The 22669-nt window shown below is 41.6% G+C and overlaps 2 protein-coding genes and 1 non-coding gene across 3 annotated transcripts in view; 1 reads left to right on the forward strand and 2 right to left on the reverse strand.

Annotated features, from left to right (window-relative positions):
* Positions 1-22669, reverse strand: part of LOC134742831 (dedicator of cytokinesis protein 4) — a 92282-nt gene that overhangs the window by 11625 nt on the left and 57988 nt on the right. The window contains exons 19-31 of the mRNA XM_063676017.1: positions 21086-21214; positions 14446-14590; positions 12808-13036; positions 9882-10038; positions 8299-8412; positions 7714-7842; positions 6355-6549; positions 5565-5706; positions 4851-5011; positions 3333-3440; positions 2836-3149; positions 1838-1927; positions 705-804 (exon numbers count right to left, since the gene is read on the reverse strand). Of these exons, the coding sequence (XP_063532087.1) occupies positions 705-804; positions 1838-1927; positions 2836-3149; positions 3333-3440; positions 4851-5011; positions 5565-5706; positions 6355-6549; positions 7714-7842; positions 8299-8412; positions 9882-10038; positions 12808-13036; positions 14446-14590; positions 21086-21214 (2013 nt within the window). The remainder of the gene's footprint in view (positions 1-704; positions 805-1837; positions 1928-2835; positions 3150-3332; positions 3441-4850; positions 5012-5564; positions 5707-6354; positions 6550-7713; positions 7843-8298; positions 8413-9881; positions 10039-12807; positions 13037-14445; positions 14591-21085; positions 21215-22669) is intronic.
* LOC134742734 (large ribosomal subunit protein P1-like) lies at positions 906-1314 on the forward strand. Its single transcript, XM_063675923.1, has one exon. The coding sequence runs from the start codon at positions 918-920 to the stop codon at positions 1230-1232; it is 315 nt and encodes a 104-aa protein (XP_063531993.1). The 5' UTR covers positions 906-917; the 3' UTR covers positions 1233-1314.
* On the reverse strand, positions 19358-19550 carry LOC134743279 (U2 spliceosomal RNA). The gene has a single exon (XR_010128004.1). It is a non-coding gene; the product is annotated as a U2 spliceosomal RNA (small nuclear RNA).

A 22669-nucleotide genomic window follows, 5' to 3' on the forward strand; every position in this document is an offset into this window, starting at 1 on the left:
GGATACAAACGAAAAATCACGAGGTTATTTATTTCCATATATAAAATTGTGAAGCGGGTAAGGGTGGTATTTCACCGGTCCACTTTCTTTGTCCAATGTTATTGCGTCTCACTCTCTCATTAAGCAAAATGTGAGATGCAATACACATTTTTGACGAAGAATTTGGATAGGCGGAATAGCATCCTAAGGCTCGGTGATCAAGGAAAACGCCCGGACGCTTTCAAATAAATTATTTATTTTAAATTTAAAAAAAACTGCCGATCGAGGGTCGTGGTAAAAGTTAGTTAAGTTCAAATAAGTCTGTCTGGTTCCGTTTATGTTTTGATTGGCGTCCTCTATAAACGATTGCCACTTGTTACTTGGTAGCTGTACTAATACCCAGAGCGTAAGAATCTTTTTTGTCGAATTGTATGCAAAGGGAAGCATGCGTGAACTGCAGGATTTTTTTTTTTTTTTTTTAAATTGAAATCATTTATTGCATATCACATAGCAGGTACAGGTGTTCTTAAATATAAGCTGTTCATGTGACGCCCTGCTAGGGCACGGCAACATAGTTCCACATATTATGTATTGGCGTCAAGTGCCAATGCAAGGTTATTATTTCCAATTTAGGCCTCAAGATGGTGTACGATCCACCGCACACAATTCTTATAGAGTTTAGAATAAATTAGACAATGAAGTGGTGTTATGTATGAATTACTTACGATAGGTTTGTTATAGAGATGGCCATCCTCATAGTAGTTGTCATTCTGTTGTACACTCTGCGATCGTTTATCCATCTGCGGCACTGGCGGTAGCGGCGTGCTAAAATATAAATACGACAAGCTTTAATAATAATATTAAAAAAAACGTTTGATATATAGATTAGATTAGATATATTTATTTCACAACATATGATTAATAAATAATTAAATAAAATGGCATCAAAAGCTGAATTAGCTTGTGTTTACTCCGCTCTCATCTTGGTCGATGATGATGTCGCTGTCACCGGCGAGAAAATCTCTACGATCCTGAAGGCCGCCGGCGTGGACGTGGAACCCTACTGGCCGGGCCTGTTCGCCAAAGCCCTGGAAGGCGTAAACGTGCGCGAGCTGATCACCAACATCGGCTCCGGCGTCGGGGTCGCCCCCGCCGCCGGCGTGCCGGCGCCCTCCGAGTCCGCCAAGGAGGAGAAGAAGGAGGAGGAGCCTGAAGAGTCCGACGACGATATGGGCTTCGGTCTCTTCGACTAAGAAGCTTCACAGTGAAGTTATTTTATTCCATCAAGAGCTTTACTAAGCTTGTATAGATGTAAGGCAAAGTGACAACATAAAACTTGATTACAGTACAAATTACATTAATGTTACATTAATCTACATTGTGATCGTCACAATGCAAATGATGATGATGAAATGATGTGGATGTATATCCTGCAAACCCACTTTATCAGTAGAAAAGGCCTGAAATTCAAATTTTCTATGGGAGTATACCCTTCGCGTCTACATTTTTAAAATTTGCCGCCTTTTTTTATTGACGGAAATGGCTCTAAAAACTAAATGTGCATTATTTATTTCATATGTAGGTTCAATTGTCTTTGCCGCCCAGTCTACAAGCAATAAGAAGTATTAACCAAAAAAAAGTTAAATATAAAAGAGGCGCTAAATTAGAAATTATATTGGATACGTCTCTTCTTTGCGGCATGCATGCAAACTCAAACGAAGATGGCGCAACTTAAGACACTTTTCTTCTTAGAAATTGTCCGATACAAGAACAAAAAAGGTAGTCGAGGAGATAGAGGGGAGAGGTATTTGCCAGGTGGGACACTCAAAGGGGCCAGGAAGGGGTAATGGATACTTACTTGACAATGCTTTCTGACATCTGCCGCCTAGCTCTGGCCAAGCCAGGCCCAAGGTTTTGCCTCAGTTGATTAAATCGTTCCACGAGCCGCCTGCAAAATAGATCAATCTGATTATTTTTATCCGTCAGTCAGTCCGTAAATTTTAAAACGAGCGACGACACCATAAGGATGATGGTAAACAAGTAATATTTATGAGTGATAAGAAAGATAGATATAACTCCGTAATAGATGGATACAGTCTAAGAAAAAAAACGTGCCTCGAAAATCACGAAAATTTGATTCTCGATCAGATGGCGCCACTAGCTTTGGCCTACTCTCGTATAGAGGGCGTTGACGGTCATCATCATATAAAAATCATATAAAAATAATTAATGCAAATAAAAAAATCATTTATCCATATTTAAATACATTTTAACGTATTTTTATAAATCTTCATTTTTAGTTTTAAAGATGGCAGAGAATTTACAGTGGTTACAAAATTTACTATGACAGAACCGCTCTATCTTATTATATCCTCTTTGGTGATAACAAACCTTTTGTTTAAAACTACCAAAGAGTGAAATCTTTACAAACGTTTTTGTGGCGAACTCAACTATGCAAAGGTTCGATATCTGCCTGCGCCAATCGTCCATGCAGTCAATCCCGCATCTACAACTGCCAGCTGCGAGGCCACGAGGCGCCTGAGCTTGAGCTCCTTCGGCCTAGCGGTCTGCGCGAACTCGGGTGTGAGAAACGCTTGCTCGTGTTTAGTGGGAATCAGTTTGAATTTAGGTACTAGGAGAGCTCACCCCTGCAAGGGTTTGACATCCTCCGGCGCCAGCCATCCGTGTAACGTAAGTGCGGCATCCACTACGGCTAGCTCCGATGCCACAAGCCGCCTGAGCTTGGGCGCGGCGGTCGCTTCTCTCGGACTCGAGGTCCGAGCGAACTCGGCCGTGAGGAACGCTCGCTCGTATTGGGAGGGAATCGGTTTAAACTTAGGTATCGTTAAAGCTCACCTGTGCAAAGGTTTGACATCTTCAGGCGCCAGTCGTCCATGTAAAGTAAGTCCTGCATCCACCACAGCCAGCTGCGAGGCCACAAGGCGCCTGAGCTTGGCCGCCGCAGCCGCTTCTCTCGGACTCGCAGTCCGCGCGAACTCGGACGTGAGGAAGGCTTGCTCGTATTTGGTGATGCCGCCCTGCACGTTGGCGTCGATGGTGCCTTGCAGCCGCATGGAGAACGGGTTGATGTTGCGCGTCGGGTCGGCGGTGTACTGCGATATGAGGCCGCGGAGCTCGCGCTCCGTTGACTCCATTGTTTCGCAGGCGAACTGGAAATTGTTGTTACTCAATGTAGACAATTTAGCGTATAGTATAGGTAATACGGTTATGTCACACATTTTTAACGAATGCATAGGGCACGCGACGCAAACGAAGTTCGATGCGGATAACCTGAGCCATGCCTAAAATATAAAACTAGATGAGCTATACATATTTCAAGTTTTATTACTTACTTCAACAGGTGGAATTTCTTCAACTGATCTTGATACAACTTCAGACCACCTAAGAATGCCGGGAAGCGTGTTTTCGGTAACCAGCGTCGTCCTTTCAATCCAGAGACTCTGCAAATGGAAAGTAACGAATAAGTTTGATTTCAATCAATAATAATAAGTTTGTATATATCATTAATTTAAAAGCGCATTAAAGGGGAACTGACTTACGCCGAAAGAGAGAAAAGCACTTGTAGAATAGTAATAGGGCAATAAGAGACAAGATTATTTTTCACTCTAAATATTAAACCTTTTTATAATTTGTGAGGACCACTCCTCTACCCCTTCATTCCTTAACCCGTACCTACTCCTCTGCAATTAATGCATTTAGGGCCTGTTTAGAAATCGATTCGTAATTTTGTTCTGTTGTTCGTAAAAGTGTTACTTGCGTTTAGTAGCAGTTTTGCTATCTTGAACTCGACATCATGGATGCTTGTGCAGCGGGCGGCCGCACAGGGAGGTGTAAATCGGACACGTGCGCAGAGTAATTCTCATCGTGATTATAAGCACTTGCATCATCCACTCATTTTTATAGTTAGTCTTTATCCGCATGTAAGTTAGTTTTTTAACTTAAATTCGTATTGTATATTTGTACTCTCTCATGTACTCGTATTGTAGCACCACCTAGTTGTTAATTCGTTTTGCTATTTCTGTCTCACCACAGTCCTCACGACACAGACTTAACCTAGTGTGAAGGCTGCTGTTAATCTAACTATTATGTATTATAAATGTATACTTACCTAGTTTTGTCAATCTTGCCTGCTCCTCTTTGTTAATAAAGAAATTTTGTATTGGTATTTGTAAATAATCAATAAAATAAGAGTTTTGAATGATTCACGGTTAGTTTCACTAGACTTATATTGACCGGGATATAGACCGTGATTACCTTTTGTATTATTTGTGAGCTCCCGATATTTCGACGCAAACACACCAAAACACGCGTAGTGACACCGTGAGTGTAGTGTATTTGGACAGACCAACGAGTGTGAACGCGACCGGACCAACAAGTGTGAATGCGACCGTTGGTAACGTTGAAAGTGAACGCAGCCGACGCGCAAGAATGAGGGTAGACAGAGAGCTGTCTACACAACTTTGACACCCACCCGCTATCTTCAGTCACCCGTGAACATGATGCATGTAACTGCGTCGAAATATCGGGAGCTCACAAATAATACAAAAGGTAATCACGGTCTATATCCCGGTCAATATAAGTCCAATAAAATAAGTTCAATTATAAATATCGTTGCACGCGTAAAACTGCCGAATTTGCACCGGCGCCCGCCCCTCTGCTATCGTACAGCTAGTTTCATGTTGCGGCAGGGCTAGCACAGGAGGCGCGCGACAGTATCTCGCCCGCGAGATAGACTTCCCGTCTTTTTATTAAAGAAGGACGGGTAGTATATTTTGCGAGCGAGATACTGTCGCGCCCCTCCTGTGCTAGGCCCCTCCTGTACAGATCAACGTCTGTAAGTGTAAGTGTACCTTGAACTCGTTGTCCTTGTCGATGGGAGGTTTGTGCAGCGGGCGGTCGCACAGGAACGTGTTGACGTCGTTGCACGCGTAGAACCGGCGCGCCTGCTCCGGCGCCCCCGAGCCCCACTGCCGCCGGCCCGCCACCGGCTTCACGTTGCAGATCTGGATGTCTGCAAGTCGCTCACATGTTACACTATTTAGGTATACGGCAACCATTTTAGGTTGTCCGCAACATACGACAGAAGCGAAGTACATGCACATGCGAGATGGCTACAGGAATTAAAAATCGGATTATAAATGTTGAGATCCGATATCGCACTAACGCGGAAAAATCTTTTTTTAGGGTTCCGTACCCAAAGGGTAAAAACGGGACCCTATTAATAAAACTCCACTGTCCGTCTGTCTGTCACCAGTCTGTATCTCATGAACCGTGATAGCTAGGCAGTTGAAATTTTCACAGATGATGTATTTCTGTTGCCGCTATAACAACAAATACTAAAAAGTACGGAACCCTCGGTGGGCGAGTCCGACTCGCACTTGTCCGGTTTTTTACAGAGATTAAAGGAATTATCCATTTTGGAAAGTTCTTCTTCGGAAACTGAGAAATTTTCTAGATCTATGTGGAGTATCACAAATATTATAGAAAATTTCCTTGGCCAACTAAGATAGAGATGCCACCTTAGGATATTTTGTAAGATTTGTACATAATATTTGAGCACTGACATTGCGAGTCGTTAGCGATGATAGAGTCGTCGGGCGGTGTGTTGCGCATCATAATGTGTGCAGCGACGTATTCTGACTGCAGACGCTGCGTGAACGCGCCGATGCGCTCGTAGTCGTAGCCGCGATAGACAAATTGCTTGTTCTGTAAAAAAGAAAACAATTAATAAGTATAGTTATACATTTCCTAAACCAGTGTGAAAAATTAGTTTACTAATCAGAATATTTCCGATTTTTTTAAGTACTTTCTCATTTATGTTATTGATACATAACTGCCACATGAAATACACAAAATGCTAGCCCTTAGCCCTAAAAAGGCAGCTAATTACACAGGTTCTGCGATGGCAGCATGGTTGCATTTTTATCGCTTGTCACTATCCCTGTCACTTTCGCACTTACATACTTGTTAGAACTAGAACGTGACAGTCATGGTGACAGGCGATAAAAATACGACCGTGCTACCGCCGCTGGTCGTAATTGAGTCAGTAAGAGTTTAGGAAAATCACACATTTAGCCAGGCAATGCCTTAGACGCTCATAGGCTCCAGAGTTACCATAGTTACCAGATTCCGGACGAAGTTGTGTCAGCATAGAATCCAGGAAAGGGCCCGCAGGCAGTGAGGGAGACGTACAGGTTGATTCACGAAAGCTGGCACGAATGGAATAAACGAAATTTTCGAAATCGGTATACAGTCAGAGCCACCATTTTATTGGGTGCCAGCTCTCGTGAATCGACCTGTACTTAGTCACAAAGGTTTTGTTCGTGCACCGTTACCAATAGAAAGAATACTTACTCTCACAAACAGCGGGCATCCTTTTCCATAGAAGCCGACCCTGAAGTACTCGGGTTCCGGGCGAAGTTGAGTCAATATCGAGTCCAGGAAAGTCGCATGGGTTCGCAGGCAGTGAGCCAGACGTGCGTAGTCGCAGAGCTTCTGTTCGTAGAGGGTTGCCAGTTCTCGCAGCAGAGGTAGACCTTTTTCCCAGCACTGAAAAAACATATGACTAGTGATTGTAGCATTAAATCACATTTACAATCGGGTCTATCGCGAATTTACGTACGTATGGGTACGGCTACAACCGCAATGGATAAGTTAAGGATATACGATACGATACTTGTACGATGTTAATTATAACTATGTGTGTACCTATTATATACTTATAAAATTTGACATGTAAAATACAATGTTTTATGAATAAAAGCTTGAATCTAAGGAGAATCTGAAAGAATCGAAACGTCACAAACACCACGAAGTTTCGGCTTGTACGGGCCCTCGTTATTCCCCTATTCTTATATGCTGCGGAAACGTGGACTATCCAAAAGACTGGGGAGGAAAAGATAGACGCTCTAGAGATGTGCTGGAGAAAAATGCTGGGGATATCCTGTACAGACTTTCGAACTAATGTCTCCATCCTTAAAGAACTCCGTATCAAGCAGCGCCTTTGGACTCTCGTAAAGACCCGCATGCTCAGTTTCTTCGGTCACATCTCAAGGCGAAACAATGACTCCAAAGAGCGTCTAGTGGTGCAGGGTACAGCAAACGGAACAAGACCGCATAAAAGGCCACCTATGCGATGGGCTGACCAAATCAAATCTGCCATGGAAGGGCCCGTGAACGAAATTTGCCAGAATGACCTCCAACCGCGGAAAATGGCGAGAAATCGTACGGCAAGCAACATCTGTGCCTGATGTCAGCAGTTGACCACGACACTGCAAAGAGTATAACGACAAAGAAGATCGCGAATTTGTTTTGTTACCTTTATTTACCGACATTTCGACACAGGTTTCACTGGTCGTGGTCGCGGCTAACTGACGTCCCAGCAAAATGTCAAAACAGAGATGTGTGTGACTACCCGACGAAAAGTGTTTATAAAACAGTTTGAGGTAACACACTTTCAAACCACCCACTAGTAAGTTGACACAGGATTTGCTTAAACGGACTCTAGCTATTATCTATACATCTCATAAAACAAAGTCCCCCGCCGCGTCTGTCTGTATGTTCGCGATAAACTCAAAAACTACTGAACGGATTTTCATGCGGTTTTCATTTTCCCTATCAATAGAGTGATTCTTGAGGAAGGTTTAGGTGTATAATTTGTTAAGGGTAACCCGTGCGAAGCCGGGGCGGGTCGCTAGTTTAAGATACATTTACCTTTCCGCGATCGAAGTACTGTAAGACTTGATTGTATAGAGCTTCTTTTCGCTTCCATTCCGGTGTCTCGGGGTATTCTGGATCTACACCAACTTGGTCGCTTTCCCAACTCAATGTTTCTGCATACAACTGCAATATAAAAATCATCTTATAGTTAGAATGTCCAAATTAAATATAATTTTCACCGATTTCTCGCACAATTTGTATGACAAATCGGTGTAAATTATATTTCGTCAACAATAACTGATGTGTAGAAGCCGATAATTAATATTTGAAAAAAAAAAAACGAACTTGATAGATAGCGCTACCGGTCTTCGTAGGTGTTATTTTATTTTATTTTTATTTTAATTTGGTACATGGAAAACCAACAGCGCTATACATATCAAAAAACTATAATAGAATTAGAAAGCCAATTATAGGGTATGAAACGATCTTAAAATTCGATGGTTAGATTGGTTTTTAGATATGTTAAGTAGTACAAAAATGTGATAAAATTTTTTTCGAGTTTCCCTTAATATAAAAGTAATGTAATAGTGGGTATGTATTGAGATTATAATTCGAAGAAACTGTGTGCAGTAGACTTACCAAGAGCGTGCACCCGGCTTCAACAAAGTTATCTGACGCGATGTGCAAATCGTGCAGCTTGTACACGTAGCGTAAGTACATCTCTTTGCGGTCGATCTCGTTCTTGTAGAAGCTCTGTAACAAATCAGATAAAAGAATAAACATTAAAAACTGTCGAAAAACTGCGTGAAAACGCGAAATTGTGAAATATACATACACAGTACTCTTGCAATTTAATTTCAATGAGCGGCCATAGATGGCGCTAGTAGTGCAAGTGTTTTGATACGAAAGCGCGCGTTTCGTAATGTATGGTAATGTTTTTTGTTACAGTGTCCTACTTTTGGGCTAACTTGATCAGGACATATAATTTAGATGAACCTTTCGTCTGTATTTCATAAGGATCCGGGGCGAATTTTTCAGTAGTTTCTTTGCATTTTTTTCCAAAACGTATTTTTTGTTCGATACGGCACGACCGAGGTTTTAACCCACAATTTTAGACCACCGCACACATGCGACAGGTTAATCTGATTATTTTAATCAAAAAAACGCAGGGCAATTAAATTTCAACACTGACACACTTAATTTTCAAACTTAAACATAGATGGCGTTAGTAGGCGCAGAAAGTACTTAATATTTTTCTATTAAATTTAAAATAAGAGCCTTAATCGAATATAAGCAAAATTTGTTTGCTATTTTCTTTTAATAAATGCACACAATACTACAACACATCTTCAAATACTGTACTGAAGAAATTAGAAAAGTTGCATTTAATGATTTTAGCCCCAATTATGCGGTTACGTTTTTCAAGCGCTATCTGCGCTATCGTTTGACAAATTAGTTACTACAAAACGTATACCACCGTATGGGACCGTGACTGTGACTACAACCAAGGACAGAGTTTTGCATGAGGTTTAACTTACTAACCCTTTCAGCCATCAAAGCTCATTCAATCCGATTTTAAAGCCGCACTCGCCGCAAATTTTGTTTCCCTAGAGTCGAACCAAGATAACTCCGCATGGCATTTGCAATGACAAAGTGTTGCATGTCATCGTTAATGTCAAATTTCTATGATAATAATTAGGTCGTTTACAATGACACTACCTCACTTTTTTCTATTCAAATCGGTCCAAAGTTAGCTTATGTTTTATAACATTGTGTGACAGGGACAACACCTACAAGTTATCAATATTATCACGCTGTCCGTGTCACATGATGTTACATAAGATTTTACGGACTCTAGCTTAGTACCTGTGTTCCTTTGCCTATGTTCGTAACGAGTCACGGCAAAGGTTTAAAGTTTATTAAAGGGGCCCACTGATTACCAGTCCGCCGGACGATATCGGCCTGTCAGTTGTTCGGAACTGTCAAATTTTAATTCTAACTGTCCGGCGGACTGATAATCAGTGGGCCCTGTAAAGTCAACTGTCACTGTGAGGGGGCTTGCTCAGTAAAACACAAGGTTGAGTTCCGCGTCCACGTGCGATACGTCCACCTTCCGTCTGCTCTACCCACCGAATGGTCATGACAGCGGGCGGCTCGCCGTGCACATTTATTTATGTATACCTACATTACAGGCCCCTTTAGATAACAACAACGGTACTCACAAGAAGGTTGACGGTGGCGGCCATCCTCTTATCGCGGTGTTCGGCGCCCTGCATGACGGCGCGGTAGTCGAGCAACCTCTCCAGCAAGCGCGTCACGCAGCCTACGAACGCCGCGCCAGCCTCGCGCCAACCCTCGGTTGATACGCGCTCCATAAGTCTGGTGATGGAATATATAATACATATTAATAATTATGTGGACCCCACACCCCTCCGTGGCTCCGCCATTTTGAAAAAAATCCGAAAGCCGAATCAACAAAAACTTCGTTAACGTTCGGTCAATAGCTATAGGAGTTTCGCACATTTCAAACATAACATGCGGTAGCACGTTTTATTTTCGAGGCCGTTATAAACTTTGAACCGATACTATTTATATTGCGATTTAGTAATATATTTGTATTGCTAAACTCATCGACATGTGTATCCTGCCTATCCTAACCTACGGTGCTCAAACATGGTCATTAACTGAGGCGTTAAAGTCCAAACTCAAGGTTTGCCAGCGAGCGATGGAGCGCAGTATACTAGGTGTTCGCAGAACTGATAGAATCAGAAACACGGAACTGCGCTCCAGAACTCGAGTTGTAGATGTAGGTGTCCAGACCGCTAAGCTTAAGTGGAACTGGGCTGGGCATGTCTGCCGCATGCACCCTGAAAGGTGGGCCAAAATGGTTACCGAGTGGGACCCACGGAACACCATAGATGGTGCTGGCCGGGGTGCAGGCAGGCCGAAAAGGAGATGGCGGGACGACTTAGACGCATTTTATCCGAATTGGCGGGACACTGCAAACGACAGGGTCGAGTGGAGGAAACGAGGGGAGGCCTTTGCCCAGCAGTGGGACACTGGATTGGGCTAGTAAAAAAAAAAAAAATTTGTATTGCTATTTCCGTTATAGGTACGAGTATATTAGGCCGTTTCATTTTGTATTGCTACAAATTAAAATTAAACGAATACTTACACAGAACTTAGATGCTCCCTGCGTTGCAATAATGTGGCATGTGCAATAAATAAGAATTTAATAAAAAAAAACCACACAATGTGGCGAATCAATATAAAATAATAGGTACTAAGTTAAATTTTATTTAACAGTAAGATTTAATCATAAACATAAGCTTCGAGCCGAATAAATTAACATATCTTTTCATCGCACTTAAACTATCTTTTCATTTCTTTGTTTTACATGTATGTAAAATGTATAATTATTGGTGCAATAAAGAATATTTACTTACTTACTTATACCAGTATATAAACAAGTCCTAAGTCTGCTGCAGTTATCCAATCGCTTATAAAAATGCCCTTACCTTACTTATGGCGCGTAACCCATAAAAAAATTAACCAATTTACCAAATACCGGGCATGGGCAGAGACATGTGTCTACACCGCGTCGTCCAACAACAATTCAATAATCAATTTGTCATCAAGATCCTATGGCAGAATACGCTTGCCTTGCATATAATCAGCAAAGGATCCCAAAAGCAGCTAACCGTCTAGTAGTTATGATTTACTCCTTTGATGCATACGCTATTAAGAAGCTAGGGTGCTCACACGCAGTCGAACAGCCAGCGGTAGTGGTCGTCGGCCTTGTTGTCGGCGACGAGCGAGTCCAGTTTGTCGACGAGCGCGGCCTCCGTGCGCCGCGCCGAGCCGGTGGCCTCGCGTTCCATCGCCATGAGCGACTAGCGGGGGAGTCAATACTCACACGCAGTCGAACAGCCGGCGGTAGTGGTCGTCGGCCTTGTTGTCGGCGACGAGCGAGTCCAGTTTGTCGACGAGCGCGGCCTCCGTGCGCCGCGCCGAGCCGGTGGCCTCGCGTTCCATCGCCATGAGCGACTAGCGGGGGAGTCAATACTCACACGCAGTCGAACAGCCGGCGGTAGTGGTCGTCGGCCTTGTTGTCGGCGACGAGCGAGTCCAGTTTGTCGACGAGCGCGGCCTCCGTGCGCCGCGCCGAGCCGGTGGCCTCGCGCTCCATCGCCATGAGCGACTAGCGGGGGAGTCAATACTCACACGCAGTCGAACAGCCGGCGGTAGTGGTCGTCGGCCTTGTTGTCGGCGACGAGCGAGTCCAGTTTGTCGACGAGCGCGGCCTCCGTGCGCCGCGCCGAGCCGGTGGCCTCGCGCTCCATCGCCATGAGCGACTAGCGGGGGAGTCAATACTCACACGCAGTCGAACAGCCGGCGGTAGTGGTCGTCGGCCTTGTTGTCGGCGACGAGCGAGTCCAGTTTGTCGACGAGCGCGGCCTCCGTGCGCCGCGCCGAGCCGGTGGCCTCGCGCTCCATCGCCATGAGCGACTAGCGGGGGAGTCAATACTCACACGCAGTCGAACAGCCGGCGGTAGTGGTCGTCGGCCTTGTTGTCGGCGACGAGCGAGTCCAGTTTGTCGACGAGCGCGGCCTCCGTGCGCCGCGCCGAGCCGGTGGCCTCGCGCTCCATCGCCATGAGCGACTAGCGGGGGAGTCAATACTCACACGCAGTCGAACAGCCGGCGGTAGTGGTCGTCGGCCTTGTTGTCGGCGACGAGCGAGTCCAGTTTGTCGACGAGCGCGGCCTCCGTGCGCCGCGCCGAGCCGGTGGCCTCGCGCTCCATCGCCATGAGCGACTAGCGGGGGAGTCAATACTCACACGCAGTCGAACAGCCGGCGGTAGTGGTCGTCGGCCTTGTTGTCGGCGACGAGCGAGTCCAGTTTGTCGACGAGCGCGGCCTCCGTGCGCCGCGCCGAGCCGGTGGCCTCGCGCTCCATCGCCATGAGCGACTAGCGGGGGAGTCAATACTCACACGCAGTCGAACAGCCGGCGGTAGTGGTCGTCGGCCTTGTTGTCGGCGACGAGCGAGTCCAGTTTGTCGACGAGCGCGGCCTCCGTGCGCCGCGCCGAGCCGGTGGCCTCGCGCTCCATCGCCATGAGCGACTAGCGGGGGAGTCAATACTCACACGCAGTCGAACAGCCGGCGGTAGTGGTCGTCGGCCTTGTTGTCGGCGACGAGCGAGTCCAGTTTGTCGACGAGCGCGGCCTCCGTGCGCCGCGCCGAGCCGGTGGCCTCGCGCTCCATCGCCATGAGGGACACTAGCGCGCCGAGGGCGGCGCGGCGGAGCTCGCCCACTAGAGTTATCTCCAGGAGGGCGCCGACCGCGCCTGGTACTAGGTGGAGTTGTGCTTTACCTGAAAAAGTAGTAATGAGTTAAAAAATACTTTTTCACATCACCTATTCGAAAAGGGAACTTTTATTCCCTGGTAGGAGGGATCAAAGTGGCATTTTTCTGTTCAAGGACATTGCCAGTATGAAATATTGACACGAAGACATATGAAATTAGTATGCATGTAATCGATTACAATTTCTTTATAATCGATTACGTGCATACAATTTTTCTAACTTAAATAATATTTTGTTGTAATTGTAAACAATAAAGGTAATTAGCGTATTTTAAATTAATTAATAGTATATTTAAATTAAGTAGATTAATTAATTAGCGTAATATTTACAAAGAAACGTAAAAAAACATTAGTTTAATAATTTAATTTTTATTTTGACATTTTAGGTCTCCTTAAACGCAGCCATACTTGTCTATGCAATTTAAAAAGTTTTGTACAAATATTTCACTAAGCATAATTATGCGGTTCTGTATTGTGTATAAATTTGTAAATATTTAGTTTAAATCAATAACTTTATAATAATAAATAATGATATCAGTCTTCATAGTGTTCTTCCGAAGATTTGGTTCAAAGGGGTAAGAGCTAATTTGTTGCCAGAAAAATCTACAAAAATAATGTACTTGATTTTCATTGTATCATTTTAGGTGTTTGCTGCTGTCTTTGAAAAGATATTAGGTACATAATTATGAGCTGTAGGTACTTTTAATTTATCAGTACAGTCACGTCTAAAAATATCGATACGGACAAAGTGCCAGAAGTATGTACCTATACTAAGGTCGTGTATACATATTTTTGGCACTTTGTCCGTATTGATCTTTGCTTAAAATAACAATGTTTTGAAACCTAATAATATATGTGGTATTTTCTATAAAAAGGGACCTTATTGTCGATGGCGCTTACGCCATTATAAACGATGCTCCGATATAAATACAATGCCGCGCGACGCTGTGCGGCGTAAGCGACATCGACAATAAGGTCCCTTTTCATAGAAAATGCCTCATATATGTATGTAATTCCCTCATAGGTGATGTGAAAAGCAGTATGTGTCACATGGTAGCAAAATTATTTTCACCTTGGGCGTTAACACTTGAATCCCTCACTACGATCCTTCGCTTCGTTTAGGATTCAATTGTACGCCCTCGCCGTAAATATGTCATTTTGCTCCCTTGTGACACAATCTACTATTATAAATGGCCGGAAGTATATCAGCTAGGTTCGTAAATAGAGGCGATTTACAGGCAAGGGTAAAATTATAAAAAAAAAAACTATTTCAAGGGTTTCACTTTTTTGATGTCCAACTGGACTGATTCGTTAAGCTAAACTCCGAATTCAAATTGAGCTCAAAAGCTGCCGCGCTCGAGAAAGCTGTAAGATATTCCACATCCTTCCCGTAGCCGTAGAGCTAAAGCGCGCCTTACCGAGGCGGCCCCACACGGCCAGCACCTGCAGGCCGGCGGCGGCGCGCATGCGCGGCCGGTCGGGCCCGCGCCCCGCCCAGCGCTCCGGCGTCAGCGCGCTCGACGTCACCAGCGCCACGCCCAGCTCCATGTACCCCGACCATAGCTGAAAGCGGTTACAATTTACTTAAAAAAATAACCGGCCAAGTGCGAGTCGGACTCGCGCACCGAGGGTTCCGTACATTACATAATTTTAACAATGTATTTTTTGTGAGAAACGTGAGTGAAAGGTAAATTGCGGTTAAGATTTGACGCATTAAAAAAAAATACTTACTAGATCTCGTTCAAACCAATTTTCGGTGGAAGTTTGCATGGTAATGTACATCATATATTTTTTCAGTTTTATCATTCTCTTATTTTAGAAGTTACAGGGGGAGGGACACACATTTTACCACTTTGGAAGTGTCTCTCGCGCAAACTATTCAGTTAAGAAAAAAATGATATTAGAAACCTCAATATCATTTTTGAAGACCTATCCATAGATACCCTACACGTATGGGTTTGATGAAAAAAAAATTTATGAGTTTCAGTTCCAAGTATGGGGAACCCCCAAAATTTATTGTTTTTTTTTTCTATTTTTGTGTGAAAATCTAAATGCGGTTCACAAAATACATCTACTTACCAAGTTTCAACAGTATAGTTCTTATAGTTTCAGAGAAAAGTGGCTGTGACATACGGACGGACAGACATGACGAATCTATAAGGGTTCCGTTTTTTGCCATTTGGCTACGGAACCCTAAAAACCGCCAGCGACCCGCTCGACGGGTTCCCTAATTCGATGACGCTTTTCACTACAAAGCGAAATTTGAAACATGTAATCCACTACAAACGTAGCGCGTAAAGTACGCTGGGCGGTACTTCTACTGTCTAGTGAAAGTACTAAATCACGTAAAGATAACAAATGTAACACACCATAACTCAATGAATCGTTCCAAATAACTGATGCTCTGTTATTATACTGAACCACACTGAGAGAAACGACTGACCGAATTCAAAACGTATTTGCTTCCTTTTTGACTCGGGCGGTAATCTACCTTCTAGAAAGGAAGGAAATGGTTATGAAATTTTGCCATCCAAATTTTGCTGATGGAAGGTAACCATAATCTTCTAAATTTACCCACTGAGTCAAAAAGGAAGGTATTATACCTTCTAAATATACTTTAGTAGGTAATAACTGGACGGAAAATCTGAAATCCAAAAATATTCAGATTCAAATATTAATTAATTATATTTTTCAATTGAAATATATCCTTCCAAAACGTTTGCAGTTAGTACTAGGGCTCGCGGTCGAATCCGTGTTTCGTTTACACGTTTCGAATACCCGTTTCCGAATAATACGTAAACGGTTTTCTGGCCCGTTCCACACGTTTAATTAAGAAACGTGTAGTTAAGACCCGTGTACACGGATAAACGGGTATTCGAAGATACGTATCTTATTTATCCGTGGCTCCGGACACGTCCTTGACGATAGTAGCGAAGGAACGAACGCCAGCTACAAATGAATAGACAAAAGATTCATGACGAGTTTCTGTCATATTTAACCTTATTCCGTGGGTCATAGAGTCGAAATTCAATAAACGGTTTAGAAACTCCTTTCTTGAGCATGTAGTTTTTGCTTGCAATAGGTATTAAGAGTATTCACGCTTCTTATCAAAGTATAGTATTTTATATAGTACTTTAAATAGCTACTTTTTTTACGTTGCGGCAGGCCTCCTTCACTCGCTCAAAGCCACGCGCTATATGCCTACCGCTCGGCGTATCGTCGACGATATAATTGACAGAGGGCCGCCGAACGCCCGCCTGAGCGCTCGCACCGCACGTTTCCCGCGCTTCGCTTCGAAATGCCGAAACCACGTAATTATTGTGCAGTAGATGGGTGTAAAAGTCAAAAAACAAAAGAAAATTTGTCGTTTTTTTAGGGTTCCTTACCCAAAGGGTAAAAACGGCACCCTATTACTAAGACTCCGCTGCCGCTGTCCGTCTGTCACCAGGCTGTATCTCATGAACCGTGATAGCTAGACAGTTGAAATTTTCACAGATGATGTATTTCTGTTGCCGCTATAACAACAAATACTAAAAAGTACGGAACCCTCGGTGGGCGAGTCCGACTCGCACTTGGCCGGTTTTTTCATTTCCGAGAGACGAAGAAAGGTGAGTAGTATTTTAAATCTATCTTTATGAATTTTGTCACTATTTATTTCTTTGAACATAAGTAGATAAATCGTAAATTAAGGAGTTTTTTGAGTCAGGTATTATAAGTGTTGTTTTTAAATATTTGATTGACTAATATAAAATATGGTTGATTCGCAACAGTCGTTTTATTACAATAATAACATAAGTAACAGTACAACCCTAGCGCATTCTTACGATGACGCGTTGGCACGTGGCTCGCGCGGCGAGCAAGGCAGTCTCGACTCTTTGTGCGCATACTTATGGTACATTTCTTCTCGTCCTGAGCAGCAGGTATTATTATTAAGATTTTGTAGGCTATTATAGCGTAGGTATTTTCGCTTTTGTATGGGAATGATGTATCTGTTACGTAGTAACTATTTATTAATCTGTGGTTGCGGTTTAGCAATATAATATAAAACCTGCTAGTACCTATTTAAAAAGAATATTAGAACCATCGAGTTCAGTATGTAGGCAGGAAGTCAAACTAATGTTCGAAATTGGCATTAAGTATTTATAAAAAATACAATTTTAACTTGCTTCTTTATTTTAAGTTTAATTTAAGAACATGATATGAAATTGTATTTCTTGTCATATAATGTAGGTAAACCTTATAAAACAAAGTCCCCCGCCGGGTCCGTATGTCTGTCTGTATGTTCGCGATAACCAGACGTCACCTATGAATGAAGTTTTTCTTTGGGAATGTTTGTGTATATTTTGTTAAGGTTTTGTTTAAATTGGTAGAAATATGACGATGTTTGCTAATGAAGTTAGAAAAAAATCACGCTGGCTTAATCGAAAACGCTGCCCAATCTATTTGATATCAATGTATGGTGGACTTGTCTCTCTTTTATTGGTCTACAAAAAAGTGCGCGATGGCTGTCTGTCTATAGTTTAAGAATAATTAACCCATTATTAACTTTTAAAAAAACCGGACAAGTGCGAGTCGGACTCGCCCACCGAAGGTTCCGTACAAATACATCTGTAAAAATTTCAACTGTGGTGACAGATAAATGGACATTGAACTCTTAGTATGATTAGGCTTCCGAAGTGAATACTTGTTACAGAATGTATTTTATTATGCTTGACTCTCCATGCGAAGCCGGGGCGGGTCGCTATAGTTATTAATAAACACTTTAAATCAACTTGATAAAATTGCACCTTCTCAATAAATTCTAATTGTTTTTACTTTAGGTACCTCTTACCACAGTAAAACGCTTTTTAGTGCGGTGCAGCTACAAAACAATTGAAAACATTTTCTTGTGCAGATGTTTTGACCTTATTACAACGACATAAAGCTTGTAATTGGCGGTGACACTTGTGATAATAGTTTGGGAACCTACATGTTTTCGACGATGACAAACAAAAGGATATTGGAAAACAATGGATGGATGGACCACCGGTCGGCAACGTGCGCATTTAAGTTTATTACCTGAACGCTAGTGCGAAAGTGACCAAAGTGAATTATGAATGATTACCAATTTAAAGATCTATCTTAATGTAATTAGCAATATTATCGCAAGTTATCCAAGGTAGTATGGGTTTTTATGGTTCTTGGGTAAAATTACTCGATATTCGATAATCCCGCTTTTGTGTACCTACTAATAACTTTTTTGCGCCGTTGGCAGGTTTGTTGTTTTCGCAAAGCAGTAATAGATCCGAGATAAAAATAACCACGAAATAATTAAACTGTTATTTTTAATTAATATTGTATTCTGTCTGCACACCTATTATTAACGAAAATACTATACCATTATGTAATTATAAAAAAAAACTATGATCGATATCAAATTTTTGTACTTAGCTTAGAAGCAATCGGTTTTATTAAATGATATAAATAGTTTAAAATAAAAATTATGTATCCCTACTATTAAACATAGGATGATTAGGAAGATGGCTCAGTACCTATGTTTTATCAATACGGTTAAAAACAATAAATAAAAAAAAAGTAATTGTGCGGTTTTATGAAACCACGATGCAAGTGAAACTTTTTTCGGATTGTAGGCATTTAACTAAAAAAAATCGGTATTAAAATCGCGGTTTTAATCTTAACTTAATAAATTGGGGCGATAGAATAAAAGCTTCACTTTAAACATCGTACGACAAACGAATTCATCTGAAGTCAACATAATAATAGTGGACCTTGTTACCATTGTACATTGGCTCAAACTGGTTCGGAGTATTTGGACCCGTTCGGAACGGTCTTAAGTACCCGTGTAAACGGAGATACGTGTCTGAGATACGTTTCTTGGGAACGTTCCTTCGAAACGTTTTCGAATCCCGGCGGTTCCGTGTAAACCGGGTTCTTAGTACCGCCGGGCTTAAGAACACGGGTATTCGTATCGGCGTGTAACACGGATACCGGGAGCCCTAGTTAGTACCTTCCTAATTACCTCCTTTTGCAGAAGGAAAATACGGAAAATATGAATCGGTAGGTAAAAAAATTAGTAATAAAACGGAGATTTTCTTTGACATCGGCGGAATGATATCGCCTCGTTCGTAGATATAATACAATAGTACAGTCAGCACCAGATGTAGCTACGCTACGCGGGCCTAGTGCTATACACGGACTGTCGGACTATAATGTCAAGAGAATAAGGTTCGGTGTAGATTCATTCTGAACGTGTTATTCTGCTGCTGCTGACTGCACACATACTGTATGCAAACCATAAACCATAGCAAGTATATAAGAATTTTTCAAGAAATTATGTGGGCCAATCCCGGCGGCACTGCAATGCCGGGCCGACCCGTGACGGGAGTGGAGCGAGCCCCGAACATCCCGTCGGTTTACAAAAATCAGTTTAATATACTGGTCCCTCAGTGAGGGAACTTTCAGATATTAAGCTGAAAAGAACAGATACTACACTTTGATCTTAGCCAAAAGGCCGAGAAGCGATAACTGTACAACTTATTCGAAGAGGGTCATTGAATCAGGAAAAATCTTAACACCGCGATGTACGATTTCCATTGAAGTAGCGCAGCGACATCTAGCGACAAATTCGGTAACAAGTTTCTTCTGAGCGGCCATGGTGCTCATAAATATCTGAACACGCCTCTATTGTCAAGGCGTTACAGTGCGTGTTCAGATATTTTGAGCACTTCGGCCACTCCGATATATCTGGGCCCTATTTCAAAGAAATTACAATTTACAAGTGACAAGTTTATAAGATTTAACAAGTTTGTGTACCAGAAAACATAATAGGCGACAAAGTATTATTTATTTTTTAACAAATAAGTAAATTGTAGAATTAAATCTACATTTGACATAAGGGTTCATCCATTAATTACGTCACACGAATTTCGAGGTTTTTTGACCCCTCCCCAACTCCTTGTCACACTTGGTCACATTTGGCAAACCCTTCCCACTTGGTGTGACGTCACATTTTTTCAATGAAATCGGCAAATCGAATTAAGTATTATTAATATTTTATCAAAATATTTTTGACAAAAGAAATATTGGTAATTTTATAACCCAAAACAGATTTGAATAAAAAAAAAATTAAACGATTAAAAACGATTATCGTTCCAAAAACTTGTTATTTAACTGTACAGCGATTAAAATAACTTAAATAAGTTAATGTGACGTCACAAAGTTTGTGACTCCCCCTCCCGCTTGTCACAACATGTCACATTTTCTTGACCCCTTCCCCCCTAAACGTGTGATGTAATTAATGGATGACCCCTAAGCACCATGTTTTTGTGTTACGCGTTGTTGTATGAATTTTTTGTAGATTGTAAACTTGTAGATCTGATATGTATGTAATAATTGTGCACGTAACACATAAGTCATGTTGCTAAGACGCAGTTTGCAAGATATAATTGAAAAACCGAAAACTGGGACCTTCTTAGTCAGATATTGTGTTCTAAGCATTTCCCTCTATACCTTCTTATTGCTTGGCCTATTTGATACAACAACATTTGAAGTGAAAAATATAGCGGGTGCCGGTTTTACTTTTCAATTTATATTTTTTTCTAACTAACGACAGCTAACGTGGCAATGATAGATTCATTCAGCCAAATAATAAAAAAGATTTTTAGTGAAATATCGGAAATATCGTATTATATAACCTTATTTTATATAATAACTAATAAATATTTACTTTATATCGTGTAACAACACTTTTTGCAAGTAATAAATGTCTAATGGCAAAATAAAAACATATAAAGTTTTCGAACATCCAAATTCTTTGGTGGGGACGTATCGATTGCGGCCAGAATTAAATTTGAAAAAGGTGCAAAATTAAAAGAATAGTGATAAAAAGAGACTACCGTATCGTTCGCCACGGAGCGAACGATTGGCACCTTGATGTTTCAAAACGTTAAATGCAAAAAGTTAAGGCCGCTCGGCGCAACAAAAACAGTTTAAAATATTAGGAATAGATGTATCGAGAAAGCTGTATTTCGAATTATTCGATAAGTTTTAAGGACTTACTTGAGAATCAAACTGCGGAGGCTCATCGCCCAAGAACCTCTCCAATAAGGGCTTGGCCAAATCTTGTAGTGCGGAAAGTAGTACTTTGCAGCTTTGTACTCTCAACACCATCCAGTCGGCCGGAAATACCTGCGCGAAAACGTGATAATATTGTGACAAAAAGGACTACAGTTATAAACAAAGCTTTTAATTTAGTTCCATAGAGTGGCGATAGACGGCGTTAGTAATAGCTTGTTTTGATAAGAGAGAGTCAGTTTCGTAATGTGTTTTTTAGGGTTCCGTACCCAAAGGGTGAAAACGGGACCCTATTACTAAGACTCCGCTGTCCGTCTGTCTGTCTGTCACCAGGCTGTATCTCATGAACCGTGATAGCTAGACAGTTGAAATTTTCACAGATGATGTATTTCTGTTGCCGCTATAACAACAAATACTAAAAAGTACGGAACCCTCGGTGCGCGAGTCCGACTCGCACTTGGCCGGTTTTTTTTCTTAGTTTATTACATGTCCTACTATGCCCTGCATGGAAAGTTTGATTAGAAATAGTTGATTGTGTATCAAGGGAGCAAAATGTTAATATTTACGGCGTGGGAGTAAATTGGATCCTGAATGAAGCGAAGGATTCTATAATTGATTCCTAAGCGTAGCGATTAATTATTTACTTAATTAAAATACGCTATTTATTAATTTAAAATACGCTAATTAGTAATTACATTATTTTTTTATAATTAAAACAAAATATTATTTAAGTCAGAAAAATAGTATGCACGTAATCGATTATAACGAAATTTTAATCGATTATATGCATACTGATTTCATATTTCATTGTGTCATATTGTGTTAATATGTTATACAGGCAATAAAATGTCCTTTAACAGAAAAGTGCCACTTTGTTCCTTCTAACAGGGAAGAAACAGTCCAATTCCGAATAGGTGATGTGAAAAGAGTATTTAGAAAGGATTCTAAGCCTAGAATAAACAGTGAGAACAATTGACCACAATTAGTTTTGCAGATATGAACATAGATGGCGTTAGTAGACCTAGAAAGTACTGATTTTTTTTATGGAATTGAAAATAAACCAGGCGTAACGCAACTCATGCTAGAAAGTCTGATTGCAATGACTAACTTAGCTATTTTCTTCAAATTATGGCACACTATAGTACGATACAGCTTCAATACTGTATTCAAACAATTAGGCTCCAACTAGCGGCCTTAGATATTTTATCTGAATTAGTTAGTGTTTAGTAGTAGTCTACGTAAAGGTTAAAAAGCTACAAGAGGTCGCGTTTCGTGATGTTACAATAAAATAATAAACAATCATTCAATCTTTATAGTACACTTTTAGCTTTCAACAATTAACATAGATGGCGCTAGTAGGCCTAGAAAATACTGAATTACAAATCGGAAAAAGTACACGCCCACAATATAGTCAGAATCTGAAAACTCTGCAGTGTTGCAATACGGCGCTGATGAAAAATGGCACCGATAAATTTAATAAAATCCCAGAGAATTTTAAAGTACTTGACATATATGAATTCAAAAAACGGTTTACTTCGTATCTTATTGACAAATGCTACTATGCTTTTA

This window comes from Cydia strobilella, chromosome 7, assembly GCF_947568885.1.
Source record: "Cydia strobilella chromosome 7, ilCydStro3.1, whole genome shotgun sequence".
In the NCBI taxonomy this organism is placed as follows: Eukaryota; Metazoa; Arthropoda; class Insecta; order Lepidoptera; family Tortricidae; genus Cydia; species Cydia strobilella.